The 16,908-nt window shown below is 40.7% G+C and overlaps 1 protein-coding gene across 1 annotated transcript in view; it reads left to right on the top strand.

Annotated features, from left to right (window-relative positions):
* Positions 1–16,908, top strand: part of LOC117350184 (SLAM family member 8-like) — a 43,030-nt gene that overhangs the window by 16,638 nt on the left and 9,484 nt on the right. The window contains exons 2-4 of the mRNA XM_033924265.1: positions 4,856–5,215; positions 13,884–14,174; positions 15,285–15,401. Of these exons, the coding sequence (XP_033780156.1) occupies positions 4,856–5,215; positions 13,884–14,174; positions 15,285–15,401 (768 nt within the window). The remainder of the gene's footprint in view (positions 1–4,855; positions 5,216–13,883; positions 14,175–15,284; positions 15,402–16,908) is intronic.

Below are 16,908 nucleotides of genomic sequence, written 5' to 3'. Positions count from 1 at the left end.
GTGAAATATTTGGGGATTTTAATACACAAAGATCCAGTCCTTGCTCAAAATCTTAATATATCCAAAATCAAAAACTTAGTTCTTAACACTACATCTCGGTGGTCTCCACTATACTTGTCTTGGTGGGGCAGGATATCATCCATCAAAATGACCCTAGCACCTAAAATTAATTACATTCTCTCAATGCTCCCTCTTTTATGCCAGAAATCATTTTTCCATTGGCTAAATAGGAAGCTATCTGAATTTATATGGAACAAGAAAAAACCTCGAATTGCTCTAGCCAAGCTGAAGGCCTCTAAAATTAACGGTGGTCTTAACTTCCCTGATTTCTACCACTATTATATTGCTTCATTAGCTAAATATGGAGCCTACTGGGTTAATGACTCCTTTTCTCAAGACCCTCCTACTTGGTTTGAAATGGAATGTTTTCTATGCAAACCTCTTCACATCTCTTGCTTACTAACGATATCAATACCCAGACACTTGAGAAAATATCCTCTTTTCATTTCAACGCAGCATGCTCTCCATCACTTAGATGATATAGCCGAAATCTCAGTTAGGGTTAGCCCACTCATATCCCTTTGGAATAATCCCAAAATACAAAACCAAGGCAAATCCCTTTCATGGAAACGGTGGCAGCGGGCAGGTATATGGTTTGTTCATCAACTATTTACTCTTAATATGACAATTCCTTTTGATATACTTTGTTCCACATACCTGCTACCATCCTCTGCTTATTCACAATGGATTTTACTCAGTGAAATACTATCTTCTGTGTATATACAATATGACTTTATGACTTCCAAAAATACTATATACCACTGGTCTTCGTGGTCTCTATCAAAAGGAAAAGCTATATCTTTTTTCTATAATATTCTAAGAGATCAATCCTTTACTTTTTCATATCATACTATGAAACACTGGGATAATATATTAACCATTCCGCTCTCGGACATTGACTGGGAACTCTTTTGGTCTTCAACAAACCGCCCACTTTTATCTTCTAGAGTTTCACAGTCAATGCTCTTTGTTATGTGGAATGCAATATGGACCCCATTTCGCATGTGGAAAGCCAAACTAAAACAAGATTCCGTTTGCTGGAACTGTTTGAAAGAAGAGGGAACTCTTGATCATATGTTTCTCCATTGTACTTTGGTCCACTCTTTTTGGACCCAAGTCTGGAACACCATACAATCTATCACTAACTGCTCGGAAGAGATTTCTATGGACATTATAATCCTTCGATCTCAACATCCCTGTTTCACACAATCAAATTGCCCTCCTAAACTTACTGATACCATGATCGTGACTGCTCTCATGCATATTTTAAAAAATTGGAAACTATCTTCGTCATTAAATTATACGTTTTGGTGGAACTCTCTTTGTATGTACCATAGATATGAATCATATGCATATGAAAATAGAGTTTCGCTCCGAATATCCATGAATATGAAAAATAAAAAATCACCCTGGTCATTCTTAGATTCATATGTTCGCTCTACTTTGTAGACACTTCTGTCTTCCCCTACCTATTCTTCACTTTTTTCTCTTTATTTCCTTTCTCTTTTAATTTTTATTCTATTCTATCTCATTTTCTTTTCTCATACAATCTTCACAAATAATTTCATTATTCTGAGCTTTTCTTAATATTATGGTCCTATATAGTTAATTGCATATTTATAGATCATATATATACAAAATGTTATATGTATTTGAATTGCTCATTGTATTTTTCCAAAATACTCAATAAAAATTTATTGAACTAAAAAAAAAAAAAAAAAAAAAAGGACATGCTAATAAGGCCAGTTTTTACCATAGTTCAGTAAAAAGTCCTTTTTAGTGCTGTGATCATGTGGCAGAATGCTATATATCATTGTATTGGTTCAAATTAGAACATCGAATCCTTTATAAATTATTGCTCATGTTGATGGATAGCATTCTGCCATATGAACCGCAGCGGTGACTCACAACGACCTTCATATCCCGACAGTGAAACAGCTGCGGCTAGCTGTGTCTAGAGGCTTGCATGTTTTTGTGCGTGGGTCCTCGGGAGTGGCATAAGCTTCAGAGATATTTACGACAGCAAACAAGTTTGAGTAGTTTTAAGAAAATGTCGAAGAAACGCCTCTTCTGTAAGATGAAATATGAGACTTGATCTATAGTTTTTTGATGCGAGGCGCTGATGGCCTCTTTGCAATTTTAGGAGGCTTTACATTATCACTATTTTGTTTTATTGATGCTCTATCTGTTGTAATGTATGTGATTTTGCTTATATATGTACTTTATTGTGACCCGCCTTGAGGAAAGGCGGGGTATAAATAAATTAAAAACAAATACACTATTCATTGTCTATTGTTTTATTTAGTTCTGTATGTTGTTAGATAAACAGACAAGCAGAAGAACTCCTTGCCTTCGAGTATAGACAGTCAAACCAATGATAAAATCTTAATTGAAAAGGTGGTGGCACCTGATCTTTGGCTTAGCCCCCAAGCCTCTGTACCATATGTATATATGTCCTGTCTGTATATCACTCTTCTGGTGTAGCCAATCAAATTAGTTTACAACAAAGATTCAGCCAAATCAGTAGAGCAAGGGGAAGCCCCATGCCAACTGAACTACCCCTTCATCCATGGAATAAGCTGCTTGAAGTTGTGCAATGACAGCAGGACACAAAGAAGAGTACAGCATAAGCGACTGTTAAACTCTCCCAGCCTCTGCTAGTCCCAGTCTGGATTCCCCTGTTTCACTCCGTCAAAAGTTAAAAAGACTAGGGGACACTCGATGAAGTTACAGGAAAATATTTTTAAGACCAATAGGAGGAAATATTTCTTCAATCAGGGAATAGTTAAGCTCTGGAACACATTGTGATAAGAGCAGATAGCGGAGCTGGTTTTAAGAAAGGTTTGGACAAGTTCCTGGAGGAAAAGTCCATAGTCTGTTATTGAGAAAGACATGGGGGAAGCCACTGCTTGGCCTGGAATCTTTTGTTACTCTTTGGGTTTTGGCCAGGTACTAGGGACCTGGATTGGCCACCTGCTACTGGGCTTGATGGACCATTGGTCTGACCCAGTAAGGTTATTCTCATGTTCTTATGTCCAAGACCCTGTCTTCAGAGACCCAGGCAGAAAAGAATCCTTGAATCCGGTGCAAGATTAGTGCCCAGTCTGAAATGATTCAAGGTACGTATTTATGAGATGGAATGCTTTGTCTTCTTTGTAATCTACAAAAGCACATTTCTTTTAACAGAGTGTATGAAGACTTTGCTTCTTTAAGCCTGTATACTCTTAATCAAATCTTGCAGCATCTGTTTTATGTTTCCTCAGATGTAGAATAAGATTTTAGCCTTCCTTTTCCGGTGCTAGAAAGCTCTGAAGGATTAATGTGGGGAAAAATATAAACAGGAAATGAGTCCTTTGGTCCTTTAAGCTCAAGTGCTGGGAAATGGAATCTTGAACGTCAGATAACTGGTTAAAAATAGCCCTTTCCTAAGTGGCTAAATCTGTGAGCATAGAATTCACAGAATTAGCCAGTTAGAAAAGGAGCTGAGACGTTTTTCTTTAGCCAGACAGTATATGTTTTATATGATGAGCTCTGGTCTTACAAACTGACTTTCCGAGATCATTTATTTACCATCTACACCAGTTAGAGGTTGCAAACTGAAAAAACACCACGAACACCTTCTCTCTCACCAAGTAAAGACCTAGATCAACTGCTTTCGCCCACTACCTACAGGGAACGCCTAAAAACATACCTGTTCCTGAAATACCTAAACAATTGACCCACTCTCCCCCCTACCCCCTACCTTTACCCGCCTGAATTTGACGGTACTGTGATACATATAAACTGTTATCTACATCTTATCGTAATTTTTCGTTGTTATTTATTTCAAACAGGTCCTGTCGGACATCACCTACCAAAATGAACATCTTCTACTCTTGCTCAGAAACTTGTATTTCTAAACTCTTGCTTTCTTAAAGTCTCTGCTCTCTGTATTTCGCTGAATGTCCAGCTATCTTGATTGTAAACCGCCTAGAAGTCATATAGAAGAATAAAGTTATTATTATTATAAAGTTATCTTTTTAAAGGAATTCACTCAAGGCGGTGTACAGCAAGAATAAGTCAAACCTAAGCAACAAACAATTTCAGCAGTAAAAAATATTCAAATTACAATCCAAGTATGGCATAGTCTGCTACATTACAATGTCGACACAATACATGATAAAACATTTTAATAGACAGAGTAGGGTGTAGGCAAAGATGAAGCATATACAGTAGATAGTCCCTTATTTTATTTATTTTTAGTATTTACTGTATATACCACTTATAGCCTAAGTGGTTCACATACAGGTACTTCAAGCATTTTCCCTATCTGTCCTGGTGGACTCGCACTAATGTACCTGGGGCAGTGGGATTAAGTGACTTGCCCAGGGTCACAAAGAACAGTGTAGGATTTGAACCCACAACCTCAGGGTGCTGAGGCTGTACCTCTAACCACTGCACCACGCACTCCCCTTATTTTCATACTCCTACTAAAGAAGTTGCTTATGAGTAGAGTTCCCAAATTTCCTCTTTACAAAAAGAGGACACATGGTCCCACCCCGTTCCACCTGCAGTACCACCCGGTTCTGAAATTTATCACAGTCTGCAGAAAATCCAGATTTTCTGGGACTAACCCTGCTACCGCCCCTCCGCACTGAGCAGTCACAGTGAGAAGTGACAGGATTAAGTATCTGAGATGAAGCTGGAAGGAGTCGGTTCTAGTCTCACAAGGTGATGTGGCTAACGTGATGACTTATGTCCATTTCTTGGTACTGCTCTGATCATCGCTGTAATTCTGATCTTCTGCTTCTTTCAGATCTTCCAAGTGTGATTATCCAAGCACAGAATCTTTCTCCTCCACTTCATCCTTCTCCTCGTTGGGTGAATGGGATTCTGGGAGGATTTGTCCTTTTCTCTATTGATGTGAACCCTGAATATCATATTGATAAAATAGAGTGGCTCTTTGGTTTTGGAACATCTAGAATACTTGGAGAATCCCAAAGAAGAACATTTAATGAATCCAAATTTACTAACAAATTTCACCAGAGACTACAGATGTACAATGAGACAACGCTGAGGATTGATGGACTGAAGATGGAGGACAAAGGGATCTTCGAAGCTCATATTAGAATAACAGGATATGTATTGAAACAAAATTTTCACCTCACTGTTTATGGTAAGTGCATTATTCCAAACTATTTTCTTCTTCACTGAACTCACAATCAATAATTAACCAATTTTGTGGTTAAGAGACTCCTTCAAAGCTAAGGAGAAACCTTTTCAGATGGTCTCACCTCTTCCTCTTTATCAGCAGGCCATGGAATCAGTACCATACCTTTGATTTCAACTGACTCCTCCGTTTTCCTACTGTCCAACTTCAGCTCCTACTGATATTAGGCTTTACATTGTAAATACAACCTATATATGCCGGTAAAATAAATAAATAAATAAACTTTAAATCCAGGGCGATTTGGCTGAGATGCAAAACTCACTCCCCCACCTTGTGATCACTCCTACTCATAGGCCCTCTCCAGGACTATCTTAGGAAGACCTGGTGATCGAGTGGTGTCTTTGGGGGCAGAACAAGCTCCACTCATTCCTGCCCTGTGCCACTGCTCCTTCCCAGTGGCTGCTGAGACTTTCCATGGCAGCCTTGTGGGACTGCAGCAGGAGGTCCCAGCAACCATTTTGAAATTGGAACCAGATTTTTTTATATTGTCTGTTCTCCAGTTTTAACTGTTGTTTGTGTTGGAACATTTACTGATCTTTGAAGGAGCAAAGGGCTTACATGGATGGTGATCATGTTTACATTATTTTTACATATGCTACCTTTTCTGGTTTATTTGGCACGATATGAATGCATTTTGTCTAAATTTTAATGTCTACATTTGTATGTTTGATGTTTTCAATTTCATAAGTTTTTTTTATATTTCTGAAAATTTTGTTATATTGGGGTTTTTTAATAGACCTCTAACACAGGTGCTTTGCCAAAACATGACCCATGTCAGATCCTTGGAGGCCCACTGTGCTTTTTTCCACTTCATAACATCATTATGCTAGGTCAAGCCTCCATTGAAATTTATGGTGTGTATACACAGATAACAGTCTATAGAAACATCATTAACCAGAGTTTTGATGTTAGTGGGAACCCTGTAGGATACAACAACTGGATGAGTCTTATTTGATGAGAGAGAAGACCCAATGTTCCACAACGAAAGCAATCCAAACGATAAGAACAGAAAGCTGTGGATGTGGATGTTCTGAATGATGATTTATTATTCACTTTCAGAATTAAATCATAAAAATACAAATATGAAACCAAGTTTGTAGTCCACCGGTAGAACAATTGCACGTGGACTATAAACTTGGTTTCATGTTTGTATTTTTATGATTTTATTGTGAAGAGTGACTAATAAATCATCATTCAGAACACCCACATCCATAGCTTTGAGACTTACTTGATAAATATACAGTATAACATAGGCAGTAAAAATATTTTTCATTTGGAGGGGACCAAAGGCTCCACCCTAGCCCCAGCACGATCCTGTGGCCCGACTTTCTCTCCAGCTCCCGACTCCCCCACCTACCTTTCCCAGTTGCTGTAATTTTAAATCTTGCGGCAGCTGCCGTGCAGCATCAATGAGCAGGTTTGCCCCGGAAGTCTTCATTCTGCAGCGACACTGCGCGGCGGCTGCCAGATTTAAAGTTACAGTGACAGGGAGGAGGTGGATAGGGGAGTAGAGCCATAACTGACTATGACTGCCAATTTTGGGGGAGGCCTTGGCCTCTGTAGCCTCCCCTGTTCCAACGCCTATGTGTAACTTCTTGTCAACTGGGAGATAATCATACAAGTGACAGTACAAAAGCCTGGATAGTACCCCTCTCACTGCTGAACTACTGTCTGCGTCTTAGTATTATTGAGCTGTTAATTAAACCTAGGAATATTAGACTGGTATAAAGAGCCTTAGGATTATATTGTGCGCTTTATGTAGTGGCTACCAGACGTCCGGATTTCCCCCAGATATGTCCTCCTTTTGAGGACGGCTTTTCCAAACCTGGCACTTTGTCCGGGTTTTAAAAATCTTTCCTTCATGCAGGAGGGCATGCACGAATACGACACAGTGACATCGCACGTCTCTGTGCTGCCCGACGAGAACAAGCAGCGGGGCGGGGGGGGCGGGCTTGGAGGCAGTGGGGGCGGGTCTAGGGGTCTGGATTTTCCAGATGGAAAATCTGGTAACCCTAATTCTTAGCAAGTAATGAAATGTAATCGAAGTCTGTAACAAACAATCCTCCTGGTTTCCTAATGAAGACTATAAGTGAAGAAATGTGCTAGGGACGGGCAGGAAAGACGACTGAGCTGGGTCTGTTAATGCTGTAGGCTGTGACAGCTGAGTTTCTCTCTCTAGCAGAAAATTCAAGTTTCAATCTTAAAAGAGCAAACTTTGCTTATTTGCTAGTTTCCGTACTAGTTTTGAACCTACAATTTCTCTTTTATATCAAAGCAAAGAGCAAAATAATGTTCACTTCCCCAGAGAAATGTCCTCTTCTGTCTGATTTATACCCTGGATGTATCATCTGAAAAATCTCACTCTTTGGCCTTCAATCTCATGTTCACCCTTGGCAACTCTGGTTTTGTAATGGAGCAGTGTGTTTATGTGTGCAATATTAGAGAGTGACGCAGGGACAAAAATTCGTCACCCTCCCCTGCCCATTCCCTCAATAAAGTGCATTTTTCATCCCCATTCCTGCAATCTTAATTTTTTTCCCTTCATCTCCCTGCTCAAAGCAGAAACATGATTAAGGAAATACTGGAAAAAAGAATCTAATCAGAGTTCTTCTATTCTTCATCCAGTCAAATAAGATTTGGAGCAGATCACAATAAGACAAACCCTAAGTTAAGAGGAATTACAAATTAGGAAATTATAACAATCCTTTTTATAAAGGTAGCATATGCTGAAATAATACGCTTTTAGAGCCTTACGAAATAGTATATATGAATGAAGCTGTCTCAAACGAAGGGGAAAGTCATTCCATAATTTACAACAGTTTACATGTAAAGCTTAGATTTTCATTACATAGGCCTCCTGTGTTATTACACTCAAGAGTGTCCAGCTGCCATTTCTCCCTCTAGTTTACTTCAAGTCAATACCCTAAAAAGGCAAAAAACAGTTGAGAGGCTAACTGGAACTGATACAGCCTGCCGTGCAACAGGAGATTGTGGCTAACTCATATCCCCACATCCATACACATGTGAGCTACATCCTCTGTGGCTTTGCTTTTTGACATTTCACTTCATACCCACAAGAACCAGTGGTGGTTCTAAGTAGAGAATGACACGGGGTCAATTTTGTCCCCGTCCCCACAGGAACTCAATTTCTCCATCCCGTCCCCGTGAGTTTTCTCGGTGTTGCTGTCCCTGCCCCATTCCTGTGAGCTCTACCTTAACTGCACAAGCCTTGAACCCTTATGATTGTAAAGTGTTTGAGGCTTGTGCAGATGAAGACGGAGCTTTCAGGAAAAGAACTCGCGGGAGCGGGACGGGAAAATGAGTTCCTGTGGGGACGGGGAAAAATTTGTCCCCGTGTCATTCTCTAGTTCTAAGGATATCATTGTTCTGTTTCTGATTAATGTCCCTTTTCTGAAACAGGCTGAGGCTTGTGGGTGGAAGGAAAGTGGGGCATTTACAATGCAAGAGACCTGCAGATCAACCACTGGATAGCTTAGTTTTCAAAGCTGGTTTACAGAGCTAGCCAAATTACTATGGAGTTTATAACATAAATTGTTTTTATTGAAAATGACGCAGATATTTCATTGCAAAATACGGAAAAATGTAAAATTTAACAGCAAAACATGTTTAGTACATTAAAATGAAATTCTTACAACAAGTTTTGGAAAATTTCTCAAATAGTGTGTAACATTTGGATATCAATCGGTATAATGTCAATACTTTGTCCATCCCCCGTGTGCCTTTATACGATCTGGCATGCCTTCAATCATATTCTTTGCATAATTTTTGATGTTCTTGTTGTGGAATCATTCTTGTATCAGTCTCTCCATCAGTTGCCACTTGTTTGTGACAGTACAGTCAAAATCTTCCAGAAGTTTCTGATAGGATTCATGTCTGCACTGTTTCCTCACCAGTCCAGAAGTTTTGCTTGTTTTTGAGCCAAGAAGTTCTTAATTTTCTTAACAATATGGCAGTGGGCCTTATCTTGTCCATAGATGACCTTTCTTCAAGATTTTCACCATAGCTTCTATTTGGAAGTAGGCCATGTTTCGAGAACCTTCTGATACCGGTCTTGCCGCATGGTCCCCTCAACAATGTGCAACCTGCTTAGGCCATGCGTGCTAATTGCTTCCCACACCATTGCAGAAAGTGGATGTTTGATTATCTGAACTACACAGTTTTTGTGGGACTCCTCACTAGGACATCTACGCACTAGTTGAGCATGATCATCAAAGATTTGCATTGTGCTCTTATCTGAAAAGACAACCTGTCAAATACAATAATGATGCAACATGATTTTACTATGGCCTGAACAGCTGAAATGCATAAAAGTTTTTGTTTGTTTTGGGGTTTTTTTCAAAATCTTTATTCATTTTATAATTTACATCAAGTGTACAATAAAAACAAACAATTATAGTACATCATCACTTGAAAATTCTTTAGTAACAAATATCCAAGAAAATTTAATCCCCACCCTCCTCCCTATTCAATTATTATACATCATATATGAATTGACATATTTATTATACTTATGTATATTTAAATTATCATAACCAACCCACCCACCCATACTTCCAAAAATTTTCACATAAGGGAAAAGAATAATCAAAAAATATTAATCATTATAATAACTTATTACTGGCCTCTATACATCCTTAAACTTATTAAAGTAACCATTTTGTATTGCAAGCAGTCTTTCCATCTTATATAGATGACATACTGAATTCCACCAAAAACTGTAGTTCCATCTAGAGCAATTTTTCCAATTGTACGTTATCTGTTGTATCGCCACATCCGTAAGAATCATCAGAAGCTTATTGTTAGCTGTAGATATTTGGCATTGCATAAAAGTTTTAAAATTAAGTATTTATTCAAAAGTAAGTGGTTCTGAAAACATAATTATTCTCTAAGTATCTGTCATCTCGTTCCTCCTAATTTTTCTTATTGTTTTTCCTAGATCCTTCGGTATATCTTTCTCTTTTTATTCATCAGTATTATTTGTTGCTATTATTAGTTTATGATTGTTAACCGAGTCGAGCTCCATTTCCATGGAGATGACCTGGTCTATAAATTTAAGTTTTAGTTTAGTTCTGAAGTGAAATGATTTTATTGTCATAAAATTGGCCTAGTTTTCTGCAGTCCAGGATGAATATTTCTTGACCCAGGATAATCTTTCCTTCTTCATGACTACTGTAAGCAACAACTTTCTCAAGGGACGACATACCTTCAAACCTGCTCTAAAAATAAATACAATGTAAGTCACTAATATCGGTTTATTATCTTATGGTTTCCAATGAAAATGCAATGCATACTGTTTAGCCACGGTTCATAGACAGTGGAGCGCAAGACGTCAGCGCGCTGACAATTCGGCGGAAGACAGAAGTGCGCGGGGGAAAAAATAATTTTTAAAGAGCTCCGACAGGGGGTTTGGGGTGGCAACCCCCCCCACTTTATTGGTTAGTGTTTGCACTGCTGTTGGAGGGGGGTTGGAAACCTCCATTATAGCGAAAACGGAACTTTTTCTGATTTTGGGAGAGAAAAGTTCCGTTTTCTCTATAATGTGGGGGGTTTCACCCCCCAAACCCCCCCCCCCGGCAACGGCAGCACAAACACTAACCAATAAAGTGGGGAGGTTGCCACCCCAAACCCCCCGTCGGAGCTCTTTAAAAATTATTTTTTCCCCCGCGCGCTTCTGTCTTCCGCCGAATTGTCGGCGCACTGGCGTCTGGGGCGTGATTATCCCGTTTAGCCACGGAAAGTTGAACTCATCGGTTTCGGTATGCCACATAAACTTATTTTTATTTATTTATTTCAATTTATATCCCATCCTCCCCAGAGAATTCAGACTGGGTTACACAGTAACGTACAGAAGGCATAGAAGACTAAGGCAATATGGCTACAGTGAGATGTGTCTAGTTCGATTGTTCTGGATTAGCAGATGCATGAAACGTGAAGCATGCATAGGAGAGAGTCAGTTGAACTTATATGAGGAATACAGTGGTTTGGGACTTACAGTCTGTATTCTAGCTTATCCTAAAGAATTAGGTGAAGAGGTAGGTTTTTATTTCTTTTCTAAAGCTCAGGAGCCCATCAAAGGATTTAATGTTAGGAGGTAGTTGATTCCAGTACTTTGGTAAGAAGTGAGAGTATGACTTTCGTCTGGCACTTTCTAGTTGGAGGCACCAGGGGGTATTTGAAGACGTTTCCTCCTGGGACATATGTTTGGTGCTTAAGGTGGGAGTTTGACTGATACGTAGCTGGACGTTAGGTAAGGACTTGAACGCAAGTACTAAGCCTTTGAATATGCAATGGGCTGACACTAGTACTTGGGATACTGAGTCAGTAGTCTAATTCAGTGGTTCCCAACCCTGTCCTGGAGGAACACCAGGCCAATTGGGTTTTCAGGCTAGCCCTAATGAATATGCATGAAGCAAATTTGCATGCCTATCACTTCCATCATATGCAAATCTCTCTCATGCATATTCATTAGGGCTAGCCTGAAAACCCGATTGGCCTGGTGTTCCTCCAGGACAGGGTTGGGAATCACTGGTCTAATTGCTGCATTTTGTACACTTCTCAATCGCACTGGTTTTCAAATTTATTATTCATTTACTGACAGACAATTAATTTCAAATTGGGTACTTGATAGTAGAAAAGAATGTCTTTCAAGTATTATCTCCGTGAATATCGAGATTTTTTTTATGATAACATGCTCAATCACTTTGACACTCTGCATACTCGTGCCTCGGCTTGGGACTTGACGTGATTTATTAAAGGCTGGTTCATTGCTGAAACAGCAAATTTTAATTATCTCACTAGTTATTCCTATCTCTAGATCATTGATAAATATGTGAAAAAGCAGTGGTCCCAGTACCGACCCCTGGGGAACCCCAGCACCAAAGTTGTGTGCCGATTGTCCTGGGTCCTATGTCCTGATGCAGCTTGGAGCGAAACGTGAGCTTGCCTTTGTCATCGGCGAACCAATGACGAGGCAGCGATTGAGTCAAGAACTTTGAACATAAGGTTTATTCATGCGGAAGACGGCATTGAGATAAGTAATGTTCCCTGGCTTTGAAGACAGCATTAAGTTAGCAAAGTTATTATGTCTAAGTTACACATTGTTGATTTTTCTGTGGGAACTTTACAAGGAGGGGTTTTTTTTTTGCCTGTGAGGTGTTCTCCCTTTCCACTATTGCCTGCAAGGATCAACTCTAGTGGCATACAGAGATCTGAAGAATTTTTCCTCCTCCTATAAGAACGCTGAGAGTTCTCTAATGGCTAGAAACTTTTCAAGAAATCATCATTACAGAATGTCTTAGAGAAGGCCTCATCAAAGGCAAGGCAAATGATGGGATGTATCAATAGAAGCTTCGTCAGCCGTAAACCTGAAGTCATTATGCCACTCTATAGAACCATGGTGAGACCCCATCTGGAATACTGTGTGCAATTCTGGAGGCCACATTACCGGAAAGATGTGCTTCGAGCTGAGTCGGTTCAGAGGATGGCCACTAGGATGGTCTCGGGGCTCAAGGGTCTCTCATACGAAGAAAGACTGGGCAAACTGCAGCTCTATACCCTAGAGGAGCGCAGGGAAAGGGGTGACATGATTGAGACATTTAAGTACGTCACGGGTCGTGTCGAGGTGGAAAACGATATATTCTTTCCCAAGGGACCCTCGGTCACAAGGGGGCACCCGCTCAAACTCAGAGGAGGAAAATTTAGTGGTGACACCAGGAAGTATTTCTTCACAGAAAGGGTGGTAGATCACTGGAACAGACTTCCGGTGCAGGTGATCAAGGCCACCAGCGTGCTCGACTTCAAGAATAAATGGGATATCCACGTGGGATCCCTACGAGGGTCGAGTAAAGGAACTAGGTCATTAGCATTCAGACTTAATGGGGTGGGTCAATAGAGTGGGCAGACTTGATGGGCTGTGGCCCTTTTCTGCCGTCATCTTTCTATGTTTCTATGTTTCTAATGTGATTACACCGTGAGGGATTTATTGCACAAGACCCTTCTCCACTGAGAATATTGACCATTACTTCCTATGCCATGACTTTCTAATTTCCTCAGAAGTCTTTCAAGAGGTACTTTGTCAAATGCTTTTTGAAAATCCACATACACAATATCAACCGGTTCATCTTTATCCACATGTTCATTCACCCCTTCAAAGAAATGCAGTAGATTGGTGAGGCAAGATTTCCCTCGACTAAACCCATGTTGGCTTTCTCTCGTTAATCTATGCTTATTTATATCCTCTTGTCATTTTAGTTTGAGGAAAGCCATGAAAAGAGTCCAAATGGAACAAAGTGAAACTTTGCAGTGCTAGACAAAAGATTTCTGAAGATAGCAGACTCTTTAAGTCTCATCACTAACCTTAGCTTTGAAGAGACAATCTTGATGACGGTAGATATCTATTGTTTATTTACAGGTCAGACATCTTTTTAGAAATGCATTCAAGATGCTGCTTGAATAGGCCACTTACTGAGCAAACCAAGATTTGACCACTCTGCATATTAGAGTTCATCTACCCTTTTAGGAAGACAAAAGGCCTTGTACAGCTTATGACCCAGAAAGAACTACTGTAGTGTATTATTATTTTGTCTTCATTCAGACCCTGTTCCTACTCCAGAAATACGGATATTAAACTCCAGCAATGACAGCTTGACTGTAACCTTGGAATGCCTGGTCTTATCCCATGCAGCTGTTAATATTACTTGGATAGAAGGAACTTTACCAGCACATCTGGAAGAGCTGCATCAGCCCTGGAGGACTCTGAACAGAAGCAGCCTGAACATTTCAGTAAACTGCAGTACAGAGGACCGAGTCCTCTTCTGTGTGGTCAGCAATCCTGCTGATATGAAGAATGCCTCCATTAATATGAGCAGCGCATGTCCAAGGAAAGGTAAGCCTCAGCCATTTTGCCCCATACATGCAAGTAAGTCACGCAGGACACGCTAGCTCTCTTATAATCTTATAATCTATGAGCTTTAGAGACACAAACCAGGGAACAGGGCTACTCTTTATTAGTTCTGCCCGATTTCAGGGAAAAAAAATTTAAATTCAATTTGATTTGGCTTATTGAATTGATTTTTCGATTCACTTTTCCTGCCCAATCAGGTGGTGCTGTTTTTTTCAAACGGCCTAGCTGGTTTATTTTGTAGCTTCTTCACCCACCCCACCCCCTTTGCCCTCTCTAACCCCACGCCGGTATTGTGATGTAAGCAAAACAAACAAAAAAGACTTTTCCTCTCTCTGGGCCAGATGGCGCTAAAGCCAGTGATCATCATTAAACCTATTTTAACAATCCCCAGGAGCTCCGGGGGACCGGTAACCCCACCAAGTACCTAAATATCTCAACTCATTCATTTCCTAAGTGAAGCACTGAGTGTTATTTCTTTTTAATTAACCCCAGTATTTGCAATTAAATAGGGGGAGGGTTTGGAGGTGTTCCAGGAGCATGACTCAGATTTAGCTGGATAGGGCCAATATTCAGTGTTACCCAATTACTTTGGACCAAGTATTAGTTGTCCTAAGTTACCTGAACAGTTTATGCGGTTATGTTACCCTGAAGCTATATAGTCTCTGATAAAACTGGAATATCCAGCCCCAGTATTATCAGGTTTTTTGGCAAATTGAAATGGATTCTGGCTCCACGTGAGTGCTGGGTTTGATTGCCAAATCAAGTTTTCAGTTCCTGAGCTAACCAGAGCTGGAAATGCTGGGGAGAGGGAGGAGTTGACATCTCAGTCATTGCACAGTGACATCACCTCGTGACTGCATGATTTTGGAAGGGGCCCTGGTTCGTGGCCCCTGGCTGATGACCTGTCAGAGCATGATTGAATTCAGTAAATTGGAAAGGGATATAAAATATGGGGAAAATCCCCCAGGTAGTTACAGAGAGAGGTTCTGGGATTGGAATTTGGCCCAAGTTCTCATTGAACTGGAAGCCCAGCTGTGTAGAAGCAAACAGCCGAACCAAACCAAACAAAAACATGCTTACCTTTAATTCCAGGTGAAATCCCAGTACCAAGGACTCTATGGTACGTTCTCCTGCCCATTGCTTTCATTGCATTCATCGTAATTCCGCTGATTTTCTTCTATTGGAAGAAGATAAAAATGAAGAGCAAAGGTAGGTGATGTCATGTCTTAAGTCTTGAGCCCCCTCATCCTTCATAACACCTCCCCATTCACAAAAGACAGCCCTTAAGCAGAACTGTGGAAAACACAATCAAAGGTTGGCTAGGGAAGGAGTGGTAACAGGGAGCAGGGGAAGGGTCCCTTTCTCAAGGGTCCAGTTCTATGTCTGTTTTATTGTCTTCCAAAGTTCCCTCCAAAGCCGTCCAGCTGATGATCTCAGGGCTCTGTAAGCTGAGCCATTTTAATGTGAATGGGGATTGGTTTGGATCTGAAGAGCCAGATCTTGTTCAGCTTAGAACACTTCAGACCCCCTAAGCAGATTTGTTTTGGAATAGCTGACTCAGGTGAAGACTGCCATCACATCTGATCAACCCTATTTTTCACAAGGCCATAACCCAGAACCATCTAGGAATTCTGTGGGACAGTGGTGCGTAAAAAAAGACAGTTTTTAAAAACAGAACAGGCAGCAGGGGGTGGAATTGAAGGTGAGGCTGGAGGTGTGATGGGGTGTAACCAAGGTGGGCATGGGGTGGGTCTAGGGAGTCCAGATTTTTCAGATGGAAAATCTGGTAACCCTATGTTGGGTGGAAGCTGGTGTAATGCTAATAGCTGTTTTTGCCTGTTGGTTTTCTATATACTGAAGTACCAAAAAAGATTTTATGCTGCTTATCCTAGGAATAAGCAGTGGATTTTCCCAAAGCATCTCAATAATGGCCTATGGACTTCTCTTTTAGGAAATTATCCAAACCTTATTTAAACCCTTCTAAGCTAACTGATCTCACCACATTCTCCAGCAATGAATTCTCCCTCTCCCTTCTTTCTCTCACTCTAATCCCCCTCCCCTGCAGGCGCTTCTCTCTTCCTCCCTCCAACCACCTGAGTGTGCATTTTTTCTCTCTCCACCCCCTCCCGCAGGTTCTTCTCTCTCTCTCTCCCCCTCCCTCCAACCCTCACCTCATGGGTGCTTCACTCCCTCCCTCCCTCCAACCCCCATTTCCCAGCAGAATCCAGTTGCACAGTCTCTCTCTCAGCCTCCATAACTACCTTCTCTGTCATTCGGGCTGGCCAGCAGTGTCAGTGAGCAGCTGTCCCAGAAGCCTTCATTCTGCAGCGATTTCCTGTTCCCGCGTAGGCAGGGTGCTGCAAAGAGAAGGCTTCCAGGGTTGGATGGCAGCATGCATCTGGTAACCAAATCTGAACATCTGGTAGCCCTATGAAGGAGGATCCAGAGAAAGGATTAATTGATGACAAATCATGGCACTGTCTCTAAGGAAATTACTGCTGTAGACTGTGGATTATAAATTTTCTGACTGGGAGGCTTGAGTTCCCTTTTCTCTTCACAACATGAGTTTCCCATGAGACCGTCATGTCTTTCCATATCATGCCCTAGATTGGAGAAGTGCTCTCTGCTGGTTGCGGCCTTGGCCTGGTTTCTGCTACACATTTTTCTCTTTCTTTCTGAGTTTTTGTTTAATTTCACTGCAAAACTCTACTCTGTG

Source organism: Geotrypetes seraphini, chromosome 16, assembly GCF_902459505.1.
Source record: "Geotrypetes seraphini chromosome 16, aGeoSer1.1, whole genome shotgun sequence".
NCBI lineage: Eukaryota > Metazoa > Chordata > Amphibia > Gymnophiona > Dermophiidae > Geotrypetes > Geotrypetes seraphini.
Note: the sequence above shows the minus strand (reverse complement) of the source record. Positions and strands in the feature narration are given on the sequence as shown.